The following is a 19,114-nucleotide window of genomic DNA, read 5'->3' as shown; positions in this document are numbered from 1 at the left end:
CACAAGATATGCTGAGATCCTCATATATATGTATATATAAGAGATGGATAAATTGTAAAAGTTGGGAACTTTTGATTTTGTATTTCTTTTTAAGAAAAGAAAAAATTTAAAATTTTAAGTATTTTAAGATACAGTTTACCCAGTTCCCTTTAACATCTTCCTCCCATCCTCCAGGTAATTGCCCTCATATTTCATTTCAAGCAGATGTAAACTTCTTATTACTATCTCTCCATAAACACAAAGATAGCATGCCAAAGTGTTTTGCATTTATATGTTTTTATTTATGTAACACATAATTATTGAACACCTATTGTGTGCAGACACTGGGCACTGGAGTACCTTGAAGACAAAAACAGTCCCTACCCTCTTGGAGCTTACATTTTAATGAATGGCATCAATAATAAACAGTGTGTGAGGTGGTGATACATGCTGTGGAGAACAATGAAACAGGATGAGAGAGGAGATGTGGCCGCAGGGAAAAGGGCTTTCTGCATTTGAGTGGGCAGGGATGTTGGCACATGTGAGTGTAAGGGAGGAAAGGAACATACCATGGGACTCCTAAGGAAAAATGCTGAGGTAGAGATGGCAGGTGCAAAGCCCTGGGAGGCACGAGTGTTAAGAGCAATGGAAGCAGAGGGCAGCGGGGAGCTATTGTAAGCTTTGGGCTGTTGTTCTGCATAAGTTGGCAGTTGCCAAGTTTTCTCTTCTCTGCATATACCAAGGTCCTACCAGTCCCCTGTTAAATAATGCTTCAAGGAATAATCTCGTACATTTGGCATTTCCTGAGTGTGCAAGTATTTGCATAGAATGAATTCCTGAAATAGAATTACTTGATCAAAGGGTCCACACATTTGTAATTTTGTGTGGATGTAGAGAAATTGCTGTTTACAAGAACAGTACTTTATTCTTAGAAAGTTTCTGTTAATGGCAAAGGACACAGTATGTGCTATATTGAACTCTTCAAAATGAACACTTGAACATAGAATTTCCTCAGAAAAATAATTTACAAATTGTTTTTTAACAGTGAGTTTTGTGGAGAAAATCTCAGCAAACAGAAATTTACTCGAGCTGTGAAGAAACTCAATACAAATATCCTTTACCTTTGTTTTTCTCAGGTATGGAAAATATGCTATAAATTAAATTTTAAAAAATTTGTTGCATAGTTGAAAATATTAACCAACTCTTTGCTTTTTCTAGCATGTAAATTTAGATCAGTTACAACCACTGCATACCCTCAGGAATTTAATGTACCTGGTCAGTTCAAACTCGGAACACCTGGGCAGGTAAGAAGAATGTGTGTTGCTTTTCTTCAGGTATGTTTTTGTGACCATATTGAAGTAGAGGTATCATGTGAACTGGCAGAGTACTCCCTGTTCTCTAGTCTCCAGTCTTCCAAAAAAGACAAAAAGTGTATAGTTCTTCACTGAATGAAACAATAGCTATCATCTTTGAACTTTTATGGTCCTCTTGCACTCATTATTCAGAGAAAATTAGCATCAAACATATGTATCACCTAAAATGCAGTAGAAGAACCCAAATATTCCTGGGATAGGCCCACCTTGTGCTTTCCAAGAACCAAGTGTCTCAGTCTGGAAAAGCTTGAATTAGATAAGGCTCATCTTTGCTACCCCTGCTCTAGGTTCATACCCTTTTTTCCTTGCTGTAGCAGTATACATTTCTGCTGAGATGGGCTATGGCTAATGTATTCACACTTTTGAAAGACAGCTCAAAGAAAAATAGGATTTGTGGTAGATGATTTTGTACAATTGTAAGCTAATATAAGTGCTTTGAGTGTTTAATATAGGCTAGACTAAGCTATGCTGTTTAGTAGATTAGGTATATTAAATGCATTTTTAACTCAGTATTTTTAGCTTATTGATTTATTGGGGTATGACTCCATTGTAAGTTGAGCATGAGTTTATTTATTTATTTATTTTTTAGAAAGAGAGAGAGGGAGATAGAATTTTTTTAATATTTATTTTTTAGATTTCGGCAGACACAACACCTTTGTTTGTCTGTAGTGCTGAGGATTGAACCCAGGCCACATGCATGCCAGGCGAGCGTGCTACCGCTTGAGCCACATCCCCAGCCCTTGAGCATGTGTTTAAAGAAAATGAATAACTTTTTACTCAGTGTGTTTCCTGACTGCCCGCTAGGCAGTATGAGGAGTGGGACTGAATAAAAGAAGGGCTGAGGCAGTGATATCCCTTATGATTTTTGGGGGGATAGAAAGGCTCAGAATTGCAGAAATGCCACTTCTTCCCAAAAGGAAAACTGATCAGCATTTCAACAGATATTTCATGGAGTTTGACAAGCTCATTCTAAAGTTCAGCTGGAATCATACTCTGCAAGGAAATTTGGGGAAAAAAATTCAAAGGGATGGGCTTGGCCCCTTTGAAAACATAATATAAAGCTAATCAAAACAAGGTGGTGTTAGCATGCAAAAGGGTATATATATCAGTTAGAATGAAGAGTCTCCAAACAGATCTTTATATATGTGTAATATATATAAAATAGGGGTGGCAAGTTGAATCAGATATAGTATTGGGTCAGTTGGTATTCAACTGGGGAAAAAGTTGGGTTCATACCACTTCCATATACAGAAATAAATTCCAGATGATATAAAAGATGTTATTTAAAAAAAAAAACTAGAAAGGACAATGTTCCATAATCATAGGGTGGGGAGAGAATTCCCAAGCAAGCCACAAAACCCAAAATGTAAAGGAAAGGAGTTTGACTAAATGTTCACTAAAAAGTAAAGGTTTAGTAAAAGAGATATCATTAACAAAGTTAAAAGACCAGTGTCTTTTACACTTGCAACCTGTGTAATAGGCAGCAGATTAAATCTAGATTACAGACCAATAAAAGAAAGATAAACAACCAAATATGAAAAATAGACAAAGAATTCAAAGGGTTACACAAGAGAGATGTAACAAAAAAAGTTTTCAGCCTTAATCAAGAATAAAGAAATGCTAGTGATGCGTGGTGGCGCATGCCTGTAAACTCTGTAATTTAGGAGGCTGAGCAAGGAGAATCACAAGTTGGAAGCCAGCCTGGGCAACTTACAAGACCCTATCTCAAAATTTTAAAAAGGGCTGGGGCTGTAACTCAGTGTATAGAACAACTCTAAGTTCAATAACCAGTACTGCAAAAAATAAAAAATAAATGCAAATTCAAAATATGTTTCCATATTTCAACCATCATTTGAGAAGATGGAAAGAACTAATGATATTCAACATGGGAACTGTTAGGAAGCAGGCAGGCATACTCCCACTCATGGTTACTTTGGAGGGTCCAAAGTTTCCTGTAGGCTTACCTTTCAGTCACCTCTTCCATTTAGAGGGCTATGCCCTGCAAAAGGACAAACATCTGGCTGACGGTCGCATCTGAGTTCACAGCCTGAACCCATGGTCACGATAAAGCTACTGAAGTTCCCTGTTGGAATGAAGGCTTACAGGAATGTGGACAGAGCCTGGTTGGGACTTCCTGTTTCCATGCACTTGGCAGAACCAAGGATCCTCTTCTGAATCAAGAATTAAACTTGTCTTAGAATGAATTCAAACTTGCAAAATTTGCAAAAACAAAAATAGCAAAGACTCATAATGCTGTTTACCCAGATTCATCTATGGCTAAACAGAGTCCCCCACCCCACCCCCCTTTTTTTTTTTAATTTTTTTTTTTTTTTAATATTTATTTTTTAGTTCTCGGCGGACACAACATCCTTGTTGGTATGTGGTGCTGAGGATCGAACCCGGGCCGCACGCATGCCAGGCGAGCGCGCTACCGCTTGAACCACATCCCCAGCCCCCCCACCCCTTTTTAATAGAACTTTTATTTGGGGGTTTCTTGATGTTTTCTCAAAATCAGATGTGGGGCTGCCATTCTGCCTGAGTGGGTGTCTCCTTCAGGACATCGCATCAGGAGGCAACATCCATCTGCTCCTGGCTGGGGATACTCACTCGATGCCCAGTCAAGATGCTTTCCAGTTCCCCACTGTGTACTTCTGTGTTTTTCCTTCCTTGCAGCTAATAAGCATTCTGTGGGGGAAACACTTCTTGCCAGAATTTCCCCCTGGACTTAAGTGTCAGTTAATGGATCTTCCCTGATCTCATCTTTATGGTGGTGGTGCTTACATTAACACATCATTTTCAAATAAGATGTTTTGTATAGGAGACTTTTAGAAAGCCAAAAAGGTCAGTTTGTTACCTTACTTGATAGAAAAACTCCCTACAGCAGCATCATAATAAAATGAGTAGTCTGGCTTCAGGGTCTTGAATAAAATCATAGTAATTATTCAGCTAAACTACAAATTAAACAATCCTATAATCTTTATTTCCTAAGACATTAAGGGAAGAAGAATGCATTCTTTCACTGCTTGGTTCTCCTCTAGCTCAGGGGATGTCATGCCACAGAAATAATGGAGAAAGCAGGCAAGGGCTCTGTCCTCCTCCTGTGGCTTCTCAGGAATATAGGTCCCTGAGAACCAAAATTATTCCAAACTGGCTGCTTTAGGGATCTTCCATTTGTTTTATCATTTTAAGCACTTCTTGGAGCACTTGCTCCATGCCAAGAAGACTCTGCTCTGGGGGATTCCAGGCAGAGAACTGGAGTCTAGTTAGGCTCCCCCAGGAAAGACTCTGCCTGGAAGAAGGGCCCTTTCCTCCTGTGTCATTTTTGCCTGGCTCCTGGGACCCGTGAAAGGGTATCTAAGGACAGTGGCAATCCCAGGCTGAGAGGACTTCAGGAGTAGATAAGGTAGCATCAAGGAAGAACAGAGAACAGGCTGAGCCTCCAAAGTTAGAAAGAAGAGGATATGGGAGAGTGTTAATTTTGGCTCCTGCCTAGGAATGCTATGGGCCCTTAGATGGCAAGGTCTAGTGTCTAGGGGGGTAGGGGAGCCCAAGAATGTGTTCAAAATGTGAACATTTTTAGTAGGCAGATGCCATGAGGAGGAGGTAGCTCTCCAGAATGAGGCAGATAGGAGGTCGTTGGGTAAGGCCCTGAGCTAGAGTAGACCTTCGAGAATGTAGAGGAGGGGCGAAGTCTTAACTGGCCTGTTTCGAGATTGGTTGACTGGCTCAGATACCTAAGAAGATGAGTGTGAGCCATTAGTTACCCTCCGACTGAGAGATTGGGCAAGCAATGGCATATTTGGGAGTAGAACTTAGGAGAATAGCTTACCAAAGAAAAAGGGAAGGAAGGGAGAAGAGTTTTGAGTGTAAGGAGAACCTTAAGGAAACAGATCTGCAGAGCTAAAGTACCAGCTTCAGTGCTCATTTAGCGAGGGAAAGATGTTTTTTTGAATACCAGGGATTGAACTCTGGCATTTAACCACATCCCCACCATGGCTTTTTTCATTCATTCATTTATTTTTTTATTTGGCGGCGGGGGGTGGGTGGTTGAATTCAGGGACACTTGTACACTGAGCCATATCCTCAGCCCTATTTTGTATTTTATTCAGAGTCTCACTGAGTTGCTGAGTCTGGCCCCAAACTTGTGATCCTCCTTCCCCAGCCTCCCAAGTTGCTGGGTTTATAGGTATGCACCACCATGCCCTGCCAGGGAAAGTTTTAAGAAACCTCCCTCTGGTCACTCCCTCCAGCCCCTTGCAAAATGACTTCCAGGCAGGTGAAAACCTAGAAAGCTTGTTTTGAAGAGCTCTTCATAGGTTGCTCACAGGAGACCACGAAGAAAAACCCTACAGGTATATCTATTTAATGAATAGTTGTCCTAAAAACATTACCTGAAATATCAATGTTAGCTGTTGCTGCTCTATTCCAGCTGGGAAGCAAAGTTGTCTTGGAAGAATAAGAGATGTGGACCCTGGAGAAAGTAAGCCAGAAAGTGTAGCTTTAGTGCAGTACACAGGAGACAGACCTCTAGCCCTTTTATCATTCTAGATTGGAAAGAATTTTGGACCACAGACAAAATATGGCTGGATATTTCTCATTGGTTGTTTTTGTTAATCTATTATTTTCCCCCTAAGTAATTATCAGTGAAACTCTTAAATGAACTGAGGCCTCCTGTGCTTATTGGCAATAGTAGGAAGATAGGGGATACTGGAGGGACTCAGTTCTGCTCTTCCCTGGACTCCAGGGATCATGGGACAGGGTGGCTGCTCAGTGGCCCCAAAGCACAAACTGACAGACATTTGAAGGGAGGCAAGAAGCAGAAAGGTCCATCCCACTGTGTGGCACCGAGGAGCTGGGCAGGATGAGCCCTAAGGAAAGGTAGGGGCCTTTGGGAAATAGTTTTCTCCTGAAATGCCGTATATAAGCAGGCCTCACTGCAGATGAATATGTTCTAGATAGTTTTTGTTGTTCTGTGTAACAAATATGTCTTTGGAAAATCATGAGTCAATATTTTCATGTGTGTGCAGGAGCTTGACCATAATCCAGAGAAGCTGCTGACCTGTAGACAACCACACCACTTAGCTTTTTTGAGTCTTTTTTATAATTTGGGGCTTCCATAAGGCAGGGACTGTCTGTATAGTTTCCTTTGTATACCACTAAATAATATACCAGAGTATGCATCAAGAGACCATTTTTGTCGGAATTATATCATCCATGCATAGTGCACTTATTAAAAATTGGAACCCATAGTTTGGATCCCCAGCATGGACTGTGTCTATGGATGGGTTTTCTTTCTAACCAGGAAATACATACAGTAGGTAGAATTGAGGAAAAGTGGGGTATTATGATTTTATTACTTGGATGGCAGTCGGCATTTGGGTAAAGAAAACAGTTGCGTAGCCTCAGCAACTTATTGAAACCCTGTCCCTAAATAAAGTATAAAAAAGGGCTAGGGGGGCTGGGGATGTGGCTCAAGCGGTAGCGCGCTCGCCTGGCATGCGTATGGCCCGGGTTCGATCCTTCAGCACCACATACAAAGATGTTGTGTCCGCCAATAACTAATAAATAAATATTTTTTTTAAAAAAAGGGCTAGGGATGTGGCTCAGTGGTTAAGGACACCTGGGTTCAATTCCTGGTACCAATAAAATAAAAAAACAGTTATAGATCAGCTGTGAGTGCTGTGTCAACTTAAGAAACTGTGTGGTGATGGGCTCTGGGTCCCTTGGTCCTGTTGGGTAGGGTCTTAGGGAAGACCGCATCTAACCTCCTGGAAATGGTGATTGTCTAAAAGTAGTCCCTCACTGTGTGCACATAGGTCGGGACCTTTTGAAGTGCGAGCAGACCTTGAGGAGTCCATGGAATTTGTGGATCCTGGAGTCGCTGGAGAATCAGATGAGAGTGGAGATGAGCACATAAGTGACGAGGAAACTGATCTGGGCACAGACTGGGAGAACTTGCCAAGCCCCCGGTTCTGTGATATCCCTTCCCAGCCTGTGGAAGTCTCCCAGAGCCAGAGCACCCAGGTGTCCCCACCCATTGCAAGCAGCAGTGCTGGCGGGATGATCTCCTCTGCTGCGGCCTCGGTGACTTCCTGGTTCAAAGCTTATACCGGACACCGTTAATAAGTATGGGCTGAAACATGCCAGATTTGTACTACAAAAGCTCTCCCACTGCACTCTAGGGAATCCTGTTTAGTTAAGATAGTGCCTGGAACAAAAGGAAGTTAAACCATTGTTTTAAGCAGGGAGAAGAGCATTTCTGCTTGTGAGGTAGCTGTGATGGTGACTGACATGCTTATGATGTAGAAGAGGGCACAAAGGTTCTTCTGTGCAGACCTGTGCACGTGGTTGGTGGTGTTTGTTGAAGTCGTTTTTCTGGGTACCATCTGGTCCCAGGCCCCGCAGGCCTGGTCAGTGAGCTGGTCCTAGTGATGCTAAGACTTTTCCTGACACTACTTTCTAAAGGTAGGTCGAACCATAAGGAATTGGTTCCTCATGAGGACTTGAAAGAAAAACTGAATTTTTCTGCCATCAGTTTTTGTACGGAGAATCTGTAGGCAATTTGAAATATTTTCTTTGTAACTTGGTCATCTTTGACTTTTAGATCAAGGATTTTGGTTCTTGTTTGGGAGGGGGTGGTTTTTTGAGGGAAAGGAGTAGTTTATTTAATTTGTGCTGCTCCATTGTAGCTTTTCACATTCCTGCTTTCCTTTCCCTCCACACCAAAGAAACTAAGGTCTTTTTGTTCTGTAGGACCCACATCCATGAACAGAAGAAATCCTGGCTGCAATAATGTCTTAGAACAAGTTTAAACTATTTTCTTGTAGTCTTGAGTGGAATTAAGCTCATTCTTACCTAGGTTATTGAATTCCTGCCATCCATGCTATGTTCTTTCTTACATGGAACTTATTTTCTGTGAACGAAAATAAGTCATTAAGGCCATTCATTCCTGTGTGTGAGCTTACTGCCTATCTAGGCACAGGTTAAAAGCCACTTAGTTAAGAGGTCTTTTGTTATTCTCGCAGTTTGTTTCGGAGGGATTTAGTAGATGGCACCACAGTGTTTCCAGGGAAAACCATCCTGCTTGTTTCCAAGGTGTGTGTGGCTCCGAAAGTGCTGCCTTTGCCCAGAATGCAGAGCACATCCTTGTAGCTGGTGCTGCTCTTCTCTACCCTGGGGAAAGCTCAATAAAGAACTTGCCCTCACCAAGAGATCATTTCCAGCTAATGTGTTTTGTCATTCTCCTAGTGACAATCTTACAGAAAACTATAATGAAAGAGGCATTATGTACAAATATGTAAGTAGTTTATTTTTAATTACTGCAAAAAAATCTTATGTAACTACAAAAGAATCCTATCAAATTTCTACTAGACATTATTACCATACCATATCTTAGTGTGATTAGCATGATAGTACCTCACATAAATCATTGGGGGGTTCTCCATGCCCTAGCTTATTATAATTATTATAGTTGATACTCCAAATCCGAGGTGCTACTCCTAGCCTTGGCTATTGGTATATTTGGTGTTTGGTGGAGTTTTGGGTAGAATTGCAGAAGGGAGTTTACTCCTGTTTAGGAGTCCCAAGTTCCCTGGCTCTAAGAATTTTCCACTTGTGAGGAAACAGTTTTTTTCATCTTGTGGGTTCTTATACAGCTGGTCTCTCTGTTTTAAGTACTCAGTTTTGTGATTCCTGGGCTTGTATTTTACCATCCAGTTCTGGTATTCATAGAGTGGATATGGTAGAATGAACAAATACCAAATGAATTTACAAACCATGAATGAGATGAAGCTAAAGAATAGAATTCAGAGATTACAAACTCATGTCTAGAGTAATTGAACAAAACAAGGATGTGAGAAATCTAGGGATTGATTGATAAGATATATTTTGTTAGTATCAACTAGAGGCACTTTATGTTGGGTTAAATGATCAAACCCTTTAAAGGTTTTGAACACCAACAAACTGGCTTACACTGCTGAAATATTTGGGGTTACATTATTTTGCACTGGATCCATCCTGTAAATATTCTTAAATATACATTTCAACCACTTTTTTCTACTCTTTTTGCTGCTCATTAAAGTCTTTCATGTAGGTGCCAGAATCATATATATAAACAACTTTATAAAAAAGCTGGTATTTTTTTTAAACAAAAAGCCATAGAATTTGGTTATGTTTCCATTTTAAAATGATTTATTGAAACAAGGTAATACTACTAAAAACCCACAGGCACCAAATAGGCTGCTTTAAATGGTCTTGCAAAAGACATTTTTAGGTAATGGAATAAAACTTAAAAGTTTTGCACTTCTGTAAATTAAGGGGGAAACAGTATGTCACCACTGGGTATGGTAGTTAAGTACTTGTGTGTAATTTGGGAAAACATTCGGTGGCATGTTGTTCAAAGAACTAGTATCTAAGAATCTTCTCTCAGTGTCATGTTGCAGGAATTTCCCGTTGCTCTACGACTTCCAAACAGTTTGAGTCATACAAATGTTTTCTAAACTTTTATTGTATTACTGCAATAAATCTTTTAACATTACTTTGCTAATGTCTTTTGCAAACTTACTTCAACTACTACATTGAGGGTAGCAAGAATGAAAGCTAGTGGGGGTACACACACAAACACACACACTTTGGGGGGGGCAGGTAAGGAAAAGTGTTCTGTTAATACATTCATTAATTATATATCATGATGGTATTAATAACAATTCATCCTTGGCAAGCTGAGAAAATTGATTGCTTACCAGTTTCTTTGGCAGCATAGTATGTGTGTGACTTATAATAATTTGGTTTTTTACAACAGACAAGAGTGGGCCTCCAAGGTACCCACATGCAACCAGCAAGAAAAAAATGTTAGAAGAGACTGAGTAGTTTTGAAGGATTCCGCTCCCCACCCACTCATGGTACTTTTCAGGTTATCGTGGAGAGAGGATAACAAGTGGCTGCTTTACAAGAGCCTGGCCTGCCAGGAGAAACACTGAGGCACTGCTACCATATCACTCCCAACCCTTTAATTGGAGTAGGCCATCCAGGAACAGGAGGAATAGGCTTCTCCAACAAGCTGTGAGAAATTCCCCATCCCTAGAGTTATATAATGGTTGATGCAGGAAGCACAGAAAATTTGCAAGTGGACTCGAACAAGCCATCTGCACCTTCGTTGTGAAACTCTCAATAAGGAAAACCATCATCTCCCCCCATTCTGAGATCTGATGAGGAAAAAAAATGGAAAGTTACATAAATGAATTTTTTTAAAGGAGCAACCAGTGGGGAAAACTCAAAGGTGTAAAATAATAAGAGCCATATCAGTGATTTTTTTTTTTCATGAGCTTTTGTAGGAAGGAGTCATAGGGAGAGTAGAAATGTGATGGAAACTTTAGCCCATCAGGGGGAAATTGGCAGGAGCTATTTAAGGACACTAGGTAAGCAATGAACATGCTAGAGTCAGGTGAGTGAAAAATCCTCAGGGGTTGTAAAGGTCCTGTGGCTGAGGCATTGATTGATCTCTCCTTATCATTGTCCCTTATCCCCACCATCCTTATGTATGCCATTATAGAATTTTCTGTATGACTTTAAGATGAGGACTAGAATTTGAGGAAAGTGCTTTCCTGCCCTACCTAGCAGCTTATTTTCTGGAATATAAGTGCTATGATTTGTGATTATTAGATGGGAAGAGGCATCTCCAGCATAAGGTTGATTAAAGAATGATAGGAGCAGAGCACCTGTGATCAGCAATTTAATAGTTGCCTTCCAAATAAGGAGGACTATGTCTAGTGACCATGGGGAGAAACACCTATATTCTGGTGCAGGGGCCATTGGTACTATCTTAAGGGAATTCTGCTACCCTTCTTGATGGCCTTTGAATGCCATTCCACCCACTACAGCCTGAGCATTTAGAGTTCACCATGCCAGAGCCCTTTTGTGCTTCCATCTCTCCAGATCCTTGCTACCCTGTCGTCCTTTGAACTGAAGAATCAACATCACCTGAGAGCTTGTTAGAAATACAGGTTTTGGGGTACCATCTCAGACCCACTGTCAGAATCTCCAGCAATTCACCTGTGCATTAATGTATAAAGAACACAGATATAGTTACAACTGTCAGATGGAAATAATGTAACCCCTGTGTGTGGCTCTCATTTAAAAGTTGAGAAACATGTAATTTATAAAGTGTTATTCAACATTCTCATATTGAAAAAAATGGATACCTGGTTAAATATTTTATAGTACATCTCAAATGGGACTAGCCAATTTCAAGTGTTGAATAGCTACCTGTGGCTAGTGGCCTCCATAGGATGGCACAGCTTTTGCTAGAGTTTAGTGAGCACCTTCTCAATTATGCATTAAGGGCCTCCCAAGTTCATCAAGTTTAGGAAACAGGTTCTTTCTGTTGGCATTTCAGTTCTTACTCCCTTCCCAGCTGCAACTCTAGTGGCTCTGCTCCCCTTAAATAGCACAGGGTCAAAACCACCATCTAGAATTGAGGCACTGCTACCATGTCACTCCCATGGAGAGGAAGGATGACGCCTTGCTGTGGTTTTGCTTAAACGAATTTGATATAAACACTCTGGACATCACCGAGGGTGCATAACCACAATGTTTGCTCCTCCCATGAGCTTGTGCAAACATCAGCTATGACCACACATTTCATAGTGAGCATTTCAAAAGGGACTGCACCTTTCCAGCACAGGTATTTCCACCAACTCAGAAGAGATTGCAACACTAGCTTAACAATGAACCCAAAGGAAAGATGGGGCTAGAAAGGATCTGATTCCACCGGTGCCTGACCCTGTGCAGTAGAAAATACATTTAAACACAACATAGTAACTGATATTTGGCTTAAATAACTAGCTCTTATTGTTGTCAACTGCAGTGTACAGAAAGAAGAGATTTGGTACAAGGTGGTGACAAGTCCCTTACAGTGGTGGCTGGGAAAAGCTTAGGACAGACCCCTGAGGTCATGCCATAACCATCAGCCTGCAGCTTTTGGCAATAACAGCCTAGATTATACCAAATGCTTGACAATGACTGATAAAGAACTACTACTCCCCTCACCCATGGGTGTTATGGGAGCTTCCCTATATACAAAATGCTCCCATGTGACCAGCGATGAACAGAGGAAGATCACCCAAGACCCCCTCTGTCCCCCACCTCAAGCTTCTAATCCTAGATTGAAAATTAATAGTATTGCTCTGAACAGTACAAACCTGCCAATACCCCCCACATTAAGAGCGTCACTAACAAGGCATGCAGACATTTTACAGAGGGTGTACCACGTGAGGCGCTGAGGGTAGTGGTACAAACTAGTGGTTTCCAAGTCAGTGCAGTGGTCAGAGGTTCATATGCAGTGATATATAGGAGGGGCATGTGATGGTCTATATGCACAGAGTTTTGGAAGACAACTGGTCCACCATGGTGAGTGGACGTATGGGGTTGTTTTCAGAAGGAGGTACTGCTGCAGTCTGGGTGGGCACAATTCGTTAGCCATTTATCAAGCAGGGACGAACTTTAGTTTTAGAACACACGCTGCACCATGCGACCTCTTCAGGAATTCCCTCAGAGCCCAACTGCCACCACCTGCTCTTCTTGCCCTTGAGGCCGATTGGCTGGGTCATGTGGGCAGAGCCAAAGAATCCCCCAATGAGCAGCTCCATGGTCTGAAAGGGTGGGGAAACAGCCCAATGAGCATCACCACAGAGGAACCAATCAGCTGGAAGTTTGCTGGGCCGCTTGGGCTGTGGCTCTCAACAAGGAACCTCCTAAACACAGGGGCTCCAGGCTTAGGCAGTAACTGTAAGGATTACTTAACAAAAGCCTGAAAAAGCAAACTTTAATCTTAAGCTTTTGTTCCTTTGTAATTCACACATTCCTTGTGTCTCTGCTCTCATCGCTGGACAGGGGAAAGTTAAAACTGCCCCAGGGATAAATTTCTCTGATTTTGGTTTTTCTTTCAAAATGGCCAAATGAGGGCTTGACACCTGAGATGGGAGAAAGACAAAGCCAGAATATCAGAGGCTAAGCAAAAGCTGAAGGAGAGGTTTCCTTTGGTGTGTATGGTGAGGGGCTAGGGTCTTTGCCTCCCTAGCCCCTTCTTTGAAGTCTTAGGCTCCTACAGTAATGCAGGAAAGTAGCACTGTACCATGATAGGAAGTATTTTCACCAGCTTGACACTATGGGGCCCTGAAACAGTCTCAAAGTGGGCTGCTACACTTGGCTAGAAATGAAGCCCAGCAAGTGTGTCTCTGATGCCACCTGCTAAAAATTTCTACCACCCACAGAGAGCACTGGGAGCTAGGTCTTGGCATACAGTCAAAACATGTCAACAGTGTTTTTTGAGGGCCTCAAGTACTGCAGCCAAATGGGGCTGGGGCATTCTTGCTGTGCCTCTGCTCTCAGGCAATTCAGTCCCTTACGGTCAGCTTTGTGTTCTCTGTGATAACCAAATCAGGAGTGACTGACTTATGAAGACCAACCCAGAGTTGTTTATCCTGTGTTCACATTGAGCACATGGAAAACCACAGATAGCAACAATGACAGCTGACATTACTGGGCACTTCACATGCGGCTGAACATAAGTCCTGTGTATGTATTATCTTCTTTGATTCCCAAATTATGAATCACAACAAACTTATTAGGCACTTCTGAGGTGCACTGTTCACTTGAGCCCAGGAGACTCTAGGATTTAGAAGCATTTTTCAACATACCTCAGCTGGGGTGAGGCAAGAGGAAAATCACAATCCCTCAAAGGCAAGGTGAGCTGTTCTAGGTCTCCTCTTGGTCCTGTGTCACAGACAACTCCCATAAGCCTTCAGGCCAGCCTAACATGGTGTATGCCTGTCAGGGGAAAATTTGCTGAGAGCATCAAGAGACACTGTTTTAGTACCCGCTTTTTGAGGAAGAGCGGTTATCACTAAGAAACCAAAATAGATTCCAATTTGTAAGCCACTCTGCCCACCCTCTGCCTCAGCCACAGGTTAATGTGGCTGAGTGTGATTCTGGCCAAATTAAGATCCTTCTTTAAGACCCTTAGATCCTCACTCATCACTCTCCCATCTGTTCTTCTAAACCCTGCAGCTTCCACGGGCTGCAAGGATTTTTTGGTGAGCACTTAATATCAAGCCAACCTAGCTTCCCCCCTGCCCACACACACACACTGCCAAAAAAAAAAAAAAAGTTTTTTTTTTTTTAAATTGGTGCAATTTTTTAAATCGGTGCTTTTAGATTCCTCACCTATCATAACTCTGGGGCCTAACTTCTTTCCCATCCAGCCCCAGCAAGCATTACATGACCATGGGCCTGAAGAGATCCTAAATGACTTCTAAAATGATTATACCTGAACACCTTGTAAGGATATCTTAGGAAACATGGTAGGTGCTGGGCAGACAACAAATTCAAAATGTGTTAAAAGACTGCAAAAATTTAAGCTTGTATAATATAATAAAGGTGCTGGGAATTGAACCTAGGAGTACTCTACCACTGAGCTACATCCCCATCCTTCCCACTTTTTTGAGACACAGTCTTGCTAAACTGCCAAAGCTGGCCTCCAATTTCTGATCTTCTTGCCTCAACCTCCAGAGTTGCTGAGATTACATGTGTTCATTACTGTACCCAGCGGAACCCCACCCCATCCCCACATGCTGGGGCTGGAACCCAGAGCACCTTGCAAATGCTAGGCAAGCACTATACTACTGAGCTACAGCCTAAGGCCCAAGTAGTCTCTTCTGTGGCAGGAAAAAAAAAATTATCTCTATATTCCCCACCAACTCAAAAAAACTTAACAAAATTTCTTCCAACTCAATCCACAACAACCTTCTTTAGCATTATAGACTTTTTTTTTAATTTAAAAAGGGTAAAGAAATCTTTGCAAAACATTTCTTTTAAGATGCATGTTTATTGAAGTTAAAAAAAAATTGTAACCAGACAGAAAGGATAAAGTAGACAAGAATGTTATAATCTGACTATATAATATTCTCTCATTCTTGGTGGATCACTAAAATATAACAAGGAATTGTTCTCTATGCTAATTTTAAGGTTGTCCAGTTAAACCATTATTTGGTATCCTTTCAACAGGTTAACCTCTTAACTATTTAGAGTTTCTTCTCAGAAACATTCATATATTATACAGGGAACATTCATAGTTTGAGAAACATTCATATTTTATACAGGATGTACAAACTTTGAGACAATTTTAAAAAAACACAATTATAGCCGCAACACTATCCTAGCTGCATTGTGGTGATTATGCTTTTAAGTCAGCTCTCCATCATATACAACTGTATTTTAATTGTGTTATTTACAGAGGGGCTAAAGCACTCATCTAAAGATAAAGGCGCTCGGGTTTAATGTGCACTTTCACAGCCCTATGAAAACACAACCATTATATACACTGTAAACACCACAGGGCATGAAATCCATCTTCAATCACAAACATCAATCTCACAGGATCAAGCATACAAGGTCTAGGGTAAGGTGCCTGACTCTTCCTTTTTAGGTATACTTATCATCCAAGGGTCTGTTTTTTCATAGGACACTATTCACTTATTTCATATATGGTGCCAGTGCTGGAAACATTTCTGGAACCTCTGGGAACTGCCTGCAGAGTCTGCAGTGAACTCCTCTCAATGTCCTTGATGGTGGCAAGCTGTCATCCTTTAAGGAAGGTTTTGATGACAGAAAACAGGCATAGTTATTTGCAGCTGAGTGAATCAAGCTGTGGGATACCACCCTGGATCAAATGTTGAGGCGCCACTATAAAACCATGAGACCATTTTTCTTATACAGCTGGTAAGTTCAGAGTTTAGAAAAATGCCTGAGTGATGGCAGTCCTGAAGGAGTAAGTACAGACTCCTAAAGTGATAACTGAGAGGCAACACTCGCGTGAACAGTTTATCTAGGTATTTTGTGGTTTAAAAGATCAGTCCTTTTTGTTGCCTCTCCCCTGGACTTTAGTATTCCTCTTCAGTTTCAGTCCCTTTTGCTTTCTTATGGATTGCCCGATTAAAGCTGTGGCACGCAGGGACCCAGTGATTGTCATGAAGCCCCAGCTTACAGCCAGGAAAGCCCTTCTGAGACCGGTGGCAGCACATCCAGTACCCAGGCCCATAGGGCAATGCTTGGCAATAGGGCTTGGGGTGCCACCGGCACAGGGACACATCCCCTTTCACATATTTTTTCTTGCACTGCTTGCACGGGTCTTCTCTGTAGCGTGGATCTCTAACCCAGCGAGAATCTGCTGGCCTGATGTTGTAGTACTCAATAATGAACTTGAAATAGCAGCAGGTACATTTAAGAGCTACTAAACTCCTGGTGGGAAGTAACCTGAAGATTTTCACCATAATGTGGTGAGGCAGAAATGCCATGTACTGCTGAGGCTCCAGAAGCTGCTGGATTTTAAACCTCGTCTCCAGAAAGTCATGAGACACCTGCTTCTTCCAACTGGAGGCTTCAAGTACAGGTAACGTACCTTCCACTGCAGAAACTGGTGGTGCAAGTGGCTCAACTGAAACACTTTTCTCCTCAGATGCACTGTCAATTTGAGCAGCATCTTCAAGCTGGCCTGCCTCTGAAGACTCCTGTGCTGTGCTTTCGTTCAACTGGGAACAGTCTAACTGGTGTTGACCAGATGGCAAAAAAAACAACATCCCTGGAAGTGGCTCCTCATGGGAATTTAAACTAGAAGGCTGGGCTTTCTCTACCTTTGAAACAGTGATGCTGATGCACAGATATTCTTTTCTTCTCTGATCAGGATTTTGGTTAGTAAGAGGCACAAGCTCTCTACTAATACAGTTGACAGCATCTGTGGGCAATTCAGTGGCTTGGGGGTAGGTGTGAGAAGAAAAAGGTAATCCATCAAGTTCATCTGTCATTTCCACATCATACCTGTTGTTGTTTTTCACAGCAGTATGTTGACCTGGCTCTAATTCTGCCCTGTCCAAGTGGAAATTCACACCTGCTGGCAATGAGGGACAGCTCTGAGAAGCACTATCCCAGGCCTGGTCCCCCTTAGTAGAACAATGGTCAGCTGTTGAGGGACCACAGTCTACAGACACAGACTGCATGGGAGTCACCTGAGTATCAGGTGCCTCCAAGATGCCTTTGTTTGTTTTGCTTTCATCAGCCCGAGTGCTATTTGCAAGCAACACCCTGCCCACATTTCGACGGAAGCTGTTATTCCGCGACAGGTTTCCAGGCTCACGCTGGCTCTGCTGCTTCAGGCACTCGGACTCCAACCTGGCTACCATGTCTAGGACACGGACTGGTTCGCTCTGTGGTTCGCCAACCTCAGAATTTCCCCTTTCTGTGGGTTCTTCACAAGCTCCTGGGGCAGAGAATGGGTCAGGGGCAGGAGGCATACTTCTAGATTGGCCAGAAAACCTCACAATGGCAGGTGAGTTTGTGCAGTTTTTCGCACAGCTAGCTAGCAGAGCACTGGCTCTTTGTTCAAGGAAGGCAACCATCTGTATAACCGACAGAGGTCTTCCAGCATAGACTCCATCTCCACTGTCACTTACATAATGCACAGAACAGTGCTCAATGCCACATGCAAATGGCTCAGGCTGGTAGCACCTGTTATTGACATCCCTCATTCTTTCTAACTGTATCTTGTTTTTTTTAAGATCCCCTGATTTTTTCCTTCTTTTAGTAGCTCTCCCATCAATATCCCAAGAGCTTTTCACTTTCATAGATCCTAACCTGTTGCTACACTGGTGAGCTGCAAAGAATGCAATTTTCTCCTTGGTATTTCCAGGTTTCACAACAGCCCAGATATCAAGTGGCCCTTCTCCTTCTTCACCCTGGTGGATTGTTGCAGGTGGCACATTCTTTTTAGTTTTGACATTCAAGCTGTTCTCTGCAGAGCTCTTCCCACTCATACTGCACAGAACATTTGGAGAAAGGATCCCAAAAGGTTTTCGAGATGATGCTTTGCTAAAAGAAGTTGAAGGAAAGACACTTGTTTTCATATAGCTAGCTTTGCATTTTTCATCATTTACAGCCTTTTGATGGCTCATAAGAATTCTCAGAGTGTCCCTGCAGACTTCCAGAGAACGCTCTTTCTTCTGGAGTTTCCAGTATGGCTTTAGGTGCATAACACAGGCCCTATAGGAAAGAAATACATAATTGATTGAGACCAATTTTTTAAAAGAAGTTTCTTCTGTAACTTAGGCTCAGATAGTTCTAGCAAGTAAAAGAAACACTTTCTACTGTTTACTAAATCTTCAACACTCATTTCAGCTAGGTTTTTCTATGGGGGGGGTATTGGGGATCGAACCAAGGAGTGGCTTTACCATTGAGCCATATCCTAAGTTATTTTAATTTTTTACTCTGAGACAAGGACACACTAAACTGCTTAAGGCCTCTCTAAATTGCTGAGGCTGGCCTCAAACTTCTAATCCTCCCACTGTAGCCTCTGAAGTCACTGGGATTATATGCATGAGCCACTATATCCACCGTCAGCCAGTTTTTAATGCACAGATCTATTACAACAAAAGTAAAATAACCACTTTTCATTGTGTATCAGCCAGAAAATAAATTGGTTTTGGCTGATGAGTTTCAGAAACAGATATTCACGTGTTATGCATTAATCCTTTAAGAAAGCTACTGAAAACACTTGATAGGCATAATACAAAAGAAAGGAAAGTATAAAAGGAACTTCTCCATAATGCTTAGATTTTTAAACACTTTTTCCAGGTCATCACAACTAACATTTTATTGGTTGTGTATCAAAATGTATTATATTGCTTTCTAGACTATTCCCAATAATACTATTTAGA

At 41.8% G+C, this 19,114-nt stretch overlaps 2 protein-coding genes across 4 annotated transcripts in view; one reads left to right on the top strand and one right to left on the bottom strand.

Annotated features, from left to right (window-relative positions):
• Atg14 (autophagy related 14) overlaps positions 1–19,114 on the top strand; it is an 80,408-nt gene that overhangs the window by 30,458 nt on the left and 30,836 nt on the right. The window contains exons 8-10 of one of the 2 annotated variants that reach the window (XM_005322731.5): positions 1,025–1,115; positions 1,198–1,283; positions 7,169–9,888. In XM_005322731.5, coding sequence (XP_005322788.2) covers positions 1,025–1,115; positions 1,198–1,283; positions 7,169–7,475 — 484 coding nt within the window. In that variant the 3' untranslated portion in view covers positions 7,476–9,888. Of the gene's footprint in view, positions 1–1,024; positions 1,116–1,197; positions 1,284–7,168; positions 9,889–19,114 lie in introns of those variants that run through there. The other variant, XM_078049938.1, reaches the window with a different exon arrangement.
• The window catches only part of Fbxo34 (F-box protein 34), a 72,412-nt gene continuing 68,512 nt past the window's right edge, over positions 15,215–19,114 (bottom strand). For both annotated transcript variants that reach the window (XM_078049937.1, XM_040276044.2), the window contains exon 2: positions 15,215–18,440. In XM_078049937.1, the coding sequence (XP_077906063.1) occupies positions 16,289–18,430 (2,142 nt within the window). In that variant the 5' untranslated portion in view covers positions 18,431–18,440 and the 3' untranslated portion in view covers positions 15,215–16,288. The remainder of the gene's footprint in view (positions 18,441–19,114) is intronic.

The sequence above is a fragment of the Ictidomys tridecemlineatus genome, chromosome 5 (genome assembly GCF_052094955.1).
Source record: "Ictidomys tridecemlineatus isolate mIctTri1 chromosome 5, mIctTri1.hap1, whole genome shotgun sequence".
Lineage (NCBI taxonomy): Eukaryota > Metazoa > Chordata > Mammalia > Rodentia > Sciuridae > Ictidomys > Ictidomys tridecemlineatus.
The sequence above is the reverse complement of the archived record's forward strand: the minus strand, read 5'-3'. Positions and strand labels throughout refer to the sequence as shown.